The sequence below is a fragment of the Siniperca chuatsi genome, linkage group LG7 (assembly GCF_020085105.1).
Source record: "Siniperca chuatsi isolate FFG_IHB_CAS linkage group LG7, ASM2008510v1, whole genome shotgun sequence".
Classification (NCBI taxonomy): Eukaryota; Metazoa; Chordata; class Actinopteri; order Centrarchiformes; family Sinipercidae; genus Siniperca; species Siniperca chuatsi.
In genome coordinates, this window is record NC_058048.1 from 23,882,228 (window position 1) to 23,890,096 (window position 7,869).

Consider the following 7,869-nt stretch of genomic DNA (forward strand, 5'->3'; position numbering starts at 1 on the left):
AATTCTTATATGTGACTATTTGTTTTGTTGGTAAAGTGTGTCCGTGGCATTGATTGAATTATACCGCTTCAATAATATAACATGGTGACATTTAGGGACAAACAATATATGCACTGTGTATGTTTGGTACAAACCTAAATTAGGGACATATTGTCTGATGAAAAATAACTACAGTGTAGAGCACTATGTGAAGCAGTCAAAGCCAAAGGTCAAAGATCTCTGTGTGCACAATTACATTTAGGTACATTACCATGAGCTATGGAAGTAGCAGGTTTACTAGTCTTCCTGAAGAGAAGAATTAGTCTGCTACGTTATTTAAATGAGACTGAAGACAAAGTCCCTTTCATGTTTTATTGCTCATTGTATGATGATTAAAGGGTTATTCTTTATAGTGAAATGTCCTTAATTTCTGGTGAGTTCTTCTGGATGAATGATTGTAAGAAACCTGAGCTGTGTTTTAGGAAGGGAACCTTATGTTTGGCTGATTTTATTTGTATAGCATGGGACAGAAGACAAAATACTTTCTTTGCAATGTTATGTTCATTTCTGACAAATGCTTCATCACTGCAACTATTTTTTGGTGTCTTGTAAGTCCATGTGGGCTTGGCACTTGTGTGTACATGACACAATAACTAACTATAGTCTAAACTTTTAACTGCATACTGTACAATTTACTCCATCGTGGCGCCACCTTCTGGATTGAGGTTGCTCAAACTTTAGCACAATAATTAACCAGGGATTAGGCTCACTTTTCAAAACAGTTTGGGGAAAAAAACAAAGCCTAGCACAAGATAAAATACAAGTCAGGCAGACACGCACACTTATTTCCAGGTAAATGCAATAATCCTGCAGAACACTGATTCATTGACTCTTTCCAAATCACAGCCCTTAGACTGTTTTTAGAACCAATAAACTCTGCAAAATCAAACTAATCAAACTAAGACATGTTTGATTGTGTTCATATTACTTGCTGTTGCCAATTTCCTGTCCTGCTGGCCAAACATTTCCCTGAATCCAACTAATCTGGTTACCATTTAGTCCTCATTTCAACTTTAAAAAAAAAAAAAACTGTTTTCAACTCTGCTCTTTAAGTGTAATTTGACAGAAGAAACTAAGAGCTGTCATGTTATCTTACACTTACTCACTTGTGCAGCCATCAGCTATACTTTTTAAATGACGATAGACCTTTGATAACTGACTGGTTGCCAAGGAGATGTTTAGAAAGTCAAATTAGACAAAGAAAAAAAACACAAACCTCTTTAAAAAAAACGACCTTTATTGAAGACATTCTTGAATGTCGACAGCTGCATTTGATATTAGAGTGGTATTCAAAGAACAATAAAAAGACATTGGGACGGCACATAAAAAAATATTTTTCAAAGTAAAGAAAAATACACTAACAACTCAGAAATCTCATTTTTGAGTCGTAACACCTAAAGACTAGTTACTTTCATACTGATTTGTAGTCCTCCTAAATCGTTACATAATATGGCAGGGATAAAGAACAACCACTAGAAAATCCCAAACTTAAGATATGTAGTGTTAACTTTACAAGAAAAGGAGAATAACACTATACATCTTAAAAACATTAAATATACACATGTTCTTGTTCAGTCTGACTTCTGTTTCAAGATGGTGAATTGATTATATTAGGGTTATATGGCATAAACAAAACTTCAGGTCCCATCCCTATGCAATCTACTCATCATCCTCATCATCGTCTTCGTCCTCCTCCTCGTCTCCCTCCTCTTCTTCATCGTCTTCATCATCATCATCTGCTGCAGCAGCCGATGCTGAGTCCACTTTGCCCTTCGTGCGGTAGGCAACGATATCCTGTGGAAAGCACAACAAATGTTGATTTTAGTGCTACAGAGAAACCTACTCTTTTATATGCTTCCAAGTAAACGCCCACCCAAATCTTTCACGTTTGGACCTCAAAAACAACAATAAGATTTTCAAATTTCACAAAAACACGTCTAGCTTAGTCTATTTACCTTGTCGTATTTCTCCTTCAGCTTCGCAGCCTTCTTCTCATATGGCTGCTTGTTCTCTGCAGATGAGCTGTTCCACATCTCTCCCAACTTCTTTGCTGTGTCCCCAATGGTGAGTCCAGGATTCTCACCTTTTACCTTGGAGCGAAAGTCTGCACAGAAGAGGAAGAATGCAGACCTGTGGGGAAATAACATGTCAGTGTTTAAAATATCATAATCCCCTTAGCACTTGTCAGAAAAAAATATAATAAAAATTAGTGTGGAGCAAGTTGATTATGGTACATACGGTGGTCTCTTGGGAGCGTTTGGGTCCTTGAATCGCTTCTTCTTCTGGCCCTTGGGGGGAATGTAATTCTTCATTTCCCTTTCATAACGCACCTTGTCTTGTTTGGCCATATCTTCAAACTTGCCTTTCTCTTTCGGTGACATTGTCTTTGGGAAGACACAAGCAGTTTTAAACAACCTAGAAGATATACACTGCTTGAAAGAAAATATTGGATTCAGAGAATACTTTTTTTTTTTTTAAGAGTCAGATATTTAGAATAATTAATATTTAGAAATATTAATTATTACAATAATTTACCTTCCATCGCTCAGAGCATTTCTTGGAGAACTCTGCAAAGTTGACAGAGGCATCAGGATGTTTCTTCTTATGCTCCTCTCGGCATGTTTGCACAAAATAGGCATACGAGGACATTTTGCCCCTTGGCTTCTTTGGATCCTTTCCCATCTTGGATGACTAAATAGAGAGAAAAAAAATGTTATGAGAGAAATGTATCCAAGTCTAGTCATGCAGCGGCAGTGGCAATATCTAAATATTCCCCTAGTCAATTGTCTGCCACTTGCTTTGTCAGTTCCATCTATTGTTTAAAATGGGTGGTGGGAGGAGGGTGTCTGGGGTGACTGATAATTCATTATATTCAGAGGCCAACGTGATGCTTATTTTAATACTACACTCAGCTACAAATTACTTTACTGGTACTTTACTTCCAACATCCATTCAGTGACACAGTACAGCGCTAGTGACAAACAGCACAGTGCGTTATATTATCTAGTAACGTTAGCCTCCCATTGATATAACGTGTAGCTAGACAGCTTTGGGATGTTGATGAATATATTAGCTACCACCGCCTTTGATTGTTCGCTAGCCAGTATGGCTCCGCTCTTTTGCTTTGTGTCATCTTCCTTTTAGCGTTAGCCTTTTAGCTAGGCTAGCTAATTCTAGCAAGCTGTCATGCCACAGTGCTCCTCACATGAGACGATTATTAAAATGGCTGATTAGATTGCTAACAATGGCTAGCAGACTGCTGCCACACACCACCCGTTTATTAACCTAAATGGCACGTCTGAAAAATGTAGATTATTGGATTTAAAATTTCAGTGAAAGTGCCGATGATCTCGGAGAAAGATGCTCCGCCTGCATCACCACACCCGGGCTGCCTCAGCACCAGTCAGCGGTATTAACCCACGTTCACCTTCTAGCTAGCGTTAGCTTTTATGATAGCAACACGGCCAGACCAACCAGCCACCATTGTCAGGCTATGTGAGTTAGCTAGCTCGTCGCTGTTAGCTGGTAACACATTAGCGGACGTTACGCTAACCCGAGCGTAGTAGTTAACTTGGGTCATTGGGGGAGTTAGCCTCCTCTTTGTTTTGGTTATTATTTATGGCCACAGCTAATGTCAGTGTTGGGTAACTACGTACCTAGACAGTTAGCAAGTTAGCAAGACAGTGTTAAACAACAGCAGGATCTTGATTCTGTGTTAGCATCCTATTAAGGTCAGTCATGCAACTAAACATGTAACCTACAACACCCGATGCACATTGTCCAAACCACAACGCTGCCCACTGTTTCATCTGTAACATGTACACACAAGTCGCTTTGTTAATAAGATAACATTTATGATGCTTACCCCTACAACGCTACAAGAGGCCAGCTGTACGTCGATACGTTTCAAACAATGGGACGAAAAGCACTGTCAGTGCGCGGTCTTTTGGCAGTGAGGATCCTTGTGTGTTTAGGTTTATCCCGTGTGTTGGGCTCCGGCTGTCGGACATTGGCTGCCGTCAACTCCTTGGAGTATCTTATTGGACACTCACTGTCTCAGTCCTGTTTGTTGTACAGTTGGTCGTCCAAAACACGACGGGGCGATGGCGCTAAACTTGAATGACAAACAGTCTGCGCCTTTATTTCAGAGAAGGGAAAGATGCATGCAAGTCAGTGAAGTTGGGATGGAAAACAAGTGCAGAATTGTGTGGGGGTATAACTAGTACCCACATCCTTTAAGTTACCTAACTAAAAGTAATACTACAATGTGAAAATACTCCGTTAAGTACAGTTAAGTAAAAGTATTATTATCAACAAACTATCCTTAACACTGATTTAGAGTGTTATATTGTTATAGGCCTATATATGGTGTTATACCACTAGATTGTCTTTATGTGTGCATTAATATGTAGGCAGCATTTTAATGCTGTATCTGGTCAAGGTAAAGCTAATTTTATTTTATTTTAGTTTTTATTTATTTCACAGGTTAGAAGATAGCAGATTTAAAGATTTAGATTATTGGCTGACTGTCTGGTTGAGTAGGAGTGAGTCTGTGAATTAATGTGATTAATATCATAAATTGTAAAAAGATGAGTCTCCCGAAATAAAGGAAGAATTTGAACTTCTTTATATACTAGCCATCATTTTATAAGATGGTTCCATGTTTTGTATATAGCATGTTTATCTGCAAAGTAACCAGTAACTATAGCTGTCATTTACAGTAAATGAAGTGGAGTAAAAGGTCCAGTATTTCTTTCTGAAGCATTGTGAGTTTCTGTCAGAAACAGACATAAATAAGGCATCTCTGGCAATGTTGAATTTTTAATGCCACATCTCCCCTGCTGAGCAGCTCACAGCAGCCATTCAAATGTTGTAGGTCTCCATAACCACAGCACCTAGAAACATCCTGCTGGGATCAGCTCTGCTGCTGTACAGATTGAGCCAATACATGAAAGAGAAACTTTCTAATTGTTATACATAAAGGTTCAAATTTAGGATCCACAGTTGTCAGTTACGCTTTTCAGCAAGCCGTCCACTGAGGGAAATTTCTTCTGGAAATAGAAATGGAAAGGTTTCCATTACACCGAAAACAACTATAGCACAAGTTTCCAAAACAGTGGTCACCAATGGCAACCAAAGGTAATTTTAAAACCAAGGATATGTAAAGATTGAAAGAAACTTGTTAACTAATTTGAAAGTAACAATCTACGTCTAATTTCATTTAGCAGGCATCATAATATCTTTTTTTACATTTCTGTTACGTCTTGGTTTACTGTAAATTGCTAGGTTTATCTCATTATGTTGAGTAATTAGGCTATATGATATACATCATATAGTACATTATACTATACATTTTTAGTGGGAATAATTCCACAGTATTATTTTGGACTGTTACAAAGTCACATTTTATTATAATTGCTCCTGTAGTTATACTTTAATTTTTAACTTACAGCATTGTAAATATTATTGTGTCACATTTAATTTCTCTATCCATGCCCCCTTGCCTCGGGGTAATTTTGGTTTTTAACTGCTGTTGTGAGTGTGAGTGTAATTTCCACTGGGGATGGGGGGACATGTTCCCCTCACTTTACAAAATCCTGTTTATGTCCCCCTCACTTTTGTAGTTTCAAGTTGACTTTCTCAGTGAAGTCTGAACATTGTTCTCTTACTGAAAAAAAGAAGAACTAGAACTGAACATTAGTCAAAAATAAGATAGTAAAGCCCAGTTCTCTTTGTAATAAAGATGCAAATCAGAAAGTATCAGGTATGTATTAAGGAAACTAAAAATGATTTTAAGTAGGGTTACAATACAGAGGCTTACATAGCATTTCTAAATTTTCTTATACTACCATTATTATGGAAAACACAATAACCAATTTTAGCATTATTTGTTATTTGCTTAATTTTTTTACTTCATTGTTTCCCCCACTTCTGAAACCTGAACCCTTGACTGTAAGAGGGAAACTTGGATGTGAACTCTGAGTTAGGTGTGTTTACTGTCTTGCGTGTTGAACTGATTAAAAAAGATTATTCAAAGAGAAGGTGCACCCTGCTTATTACTTGTAATAATAGTGACTGGTGTGCACGTCCTATCAAGAATTCAGGGTTACGATCTAATAGTAAAATCTTTTGTAGAACAGTGGTGGGATCCGTATGAAACATCTCATGCAAGACAATTCGTCTACTGGCCAAACACAGCCGCAGAGGTTCTGCTGTAAGTTCTATTTATGGGCTTCTGGTAAAGTTCTGAATAGACATGGAGAATTTGTGTGTTTGTGTGTGTGTAATTATATGTCTATGTTGATGCATATGTAGGTGCCCAACGTCATCTTCATTTATAGACTCGTATTCGCTGTCTGCACCTTTTGGTTCATCTGTGTACAATGAGGATTTTTGCTGGAAGCCAGCCTGTAAACCTGAATGCCTTCGCACAGGAACAGCCTCAGGGCAGAGGAGAAACAACCCGCATCCCAGTCAGGTTGGTATTTAGGCTGTGTTAGCCTCAATTTTACATTTATAGTTGAATGTCATGCTTGACCTCTCACAGTGTACCGTAACCTTTAAATCAAGCTATTTTCCCCAAGTCTTTCATGATGTGGAGGCTGCCTAGGGATGCCGCACGAAGCTCTGAATATGTTAGCTTCCCTTGGAATTGTCCCCCATCTGAGAGGAAGATCCGTAAGGCCTTGACAGCACAGTACCGCTCCACCTACAGATGTGACTTCATGGGTATGCCTCAAGGTAGGACAAGTCTGTTGGTTCAGTCTTGTATGAAAGCATGTCAGAACATGCCTGAACTAATGACATTCAAGCACTCCGGCATGTCCAAATCAAACCATCACTGAAATCATAATATTTCTCTCTACAGCTTAGTTTCCTTTTGTTGTGGGACTTGTTTGATAGGATATGATTATATTAATAATGCAGAAAGAAGACTTGAACCTGTACACAGCAAGCGTGAAGTGCCACTCCCTACTGACACAGAGATGAGGGACAACTACCGCCAGCCAAAGCAAAAACTCGAACTGCTGTGCAATAACTCTCACAACAACAACAACACAGATCCTAATGTGGCCTGCCGTGGTATAGGTACTGTATGCTAAAAAAAACAAATACTGATGTAAACACAGCAAGGAGTCCTTGCAACCAAGCTTAATGATTTCAGTCAATTGATTATCTTTTGTGTGTTGCAGTTCCAACTGTTGTGCAAAGGCACGTCCACACTCTGCAGAAAAGATCAGATTTGACAAACTACGACAGGTTTTGTGGAAAGAGTGTCCCTAATGTCACATGTGTGATAAAGTCTCTGCTACCCCAGGAGCTGCAGCAGTTACACAGAATTTTACCTGAGGGTTAGCGTCAAATTATGCCTTTGAATGTTTGAGCATTTGAACAGTTTATTGCTTAATGATTTTGATTTTGACAGACATGTAATAGCTGTTTTGTGTCTTTGGCTTTGCAGAAAACGAGGCTGTAAAAACAGTTTTGCGTAAAGATGCATATCCAAACAACAGGGAGAATGTGAATAAACTTCCAGCAGTTGTGCTTAATTCCTGCTCACCAGAGTGGATATCAAGCTGGCCAGGACCTCTCTGAACCTTAGTGCTTATGTTAGTAGTTTGTTTATCTGTGTTTGTATTTCATTTTTTCAAGGTAGGAGTAAAATTATATATATATACACACACACACACTGTAAATTTGTGTCTTACAGAATTAATTTCAGATGTTTTTGTGTGGAAGCTGTGTGTTGTGATGATTAAACATCTCTGCCTGATGAAAAGATATTTGTCTGCCTTGTTTCATCGACCCCATATTCTGCTATCTGACATT

General features: G+C 38.5%; 2 protein-coding genes across 3 annotated transcripts; one reads left to right on the top strand and one right to left on the bottom strand.

Annotated features, from left to right (window-relative positions):
* Positions 1-1,255: 1,255 nt before the first annotated feature.
* Positions 1,256-4,059, bottom strand: hmgb1b (high mobility group box 1b). The gene is made up of 5 exons (XM_044202878.1): positions 3,905-4,059; positions 2,575-2,730; positions 2,278-2,423; positions 1,995-2,169; positions 1,256-1,833 (listed from the first exon to the last, which is right to left on the bottom strand). The coding sequence occupies exons 2-5, from the start codon at positions 2,719-2,721 to the stop codon at positions 1,699-1,701; spliced, it is 603 nt and encodes a 200-aa protein (XP_044058813.1). The 5' UTR covers positions 2,722-2,730; positions 3,905-4,059; the 3' UTR covers positions 1,256-1,698.
* LOC122879131 (testis-expressed protein 26-like) lies at positions 3,319-7,821 on the top strand. Of its 2 annotated transcripts, none has more exons than XM_044202876.1 (7): positions 3,319-3,448; positions 6,175-6,253; positions 6,355-6,517; positions 6,624-6,780; positions 6,967-7,128; positions 7,233-7,391; positions 7,502-7,821. In XM_044202876.1, exons 1-7 carry the CDS (start codon positions 3,400-3,402, stop codon positions 7,633-7,635), a joined length of 903 nt encoding a protein of 300 aa, XP_044058811.1. In that variant the 5' UTR covers positions 3,319-3,399; the 3' UTR covers positions 7,636-7,821. The 2 variants fall into 2 exon arrangements, with proteins under 2 accessions (XP_044058811.1, XP_044058812.1); XM_044202877.1 differs by lacking the exon at positions 3,319-3,448 and adding an exon at positions 4,601-5,178.
* Positions 7,822-7,869: the final 48 nt, after the last annotated feature.

What these genes read in the sequence shown, in the direction of transcription:
- hmgb1b (XM_044202878.1), bottom strand. Translation starts at nt 2,721, where the DNA reads ATGGGAAAGGATCCAAAGAAGCCAAGGGGCAAAATGTCCTCGTATGCC. An exon ending in AACGCTCCCAAGAGACCACC is followed by an intron (nt 2,170 to 2,277) that starts GTATGTACCATA and finishes ATTTCCCCACAG; the next exon opens with GTCTGCATTCTTCCTCTTCT. An exon ending in TGAAGGAGAAATACGACAAG is followed by an intron (nt 1,834 to 1,994) that starts GTAAATAGACTA and finishes TGCTTTCCACAG; the next exon opens with GATATCGTTGCCTACCGCAC.
- LOC122879131 (XM_044202876.1), top strand. Translation starts at nt 3,400, where the DNA reads ATGCTCCGCCTGCATCACCACACCCGGGCTGCCTCAGCACCAGTCAGC. An exon ending in TGCCTCAGCACCAGTCAGCG is followed by an intron (nt 3,449 to 6,174) that starts GTATTAACCCAC and finishes AATCTTTTGTAG; the next exon opens with AACAGTGGTGGGATCCGTAT. An exon ending in ACAGCCGCAGAGGTTCTGCT is followed by an intron (nt 6,254 to 6,354) that starts GTAAGTTCTATT and finishes ATGCATATGTAG; the next exon opens with GTGCCCAACGTCATCTTCAT.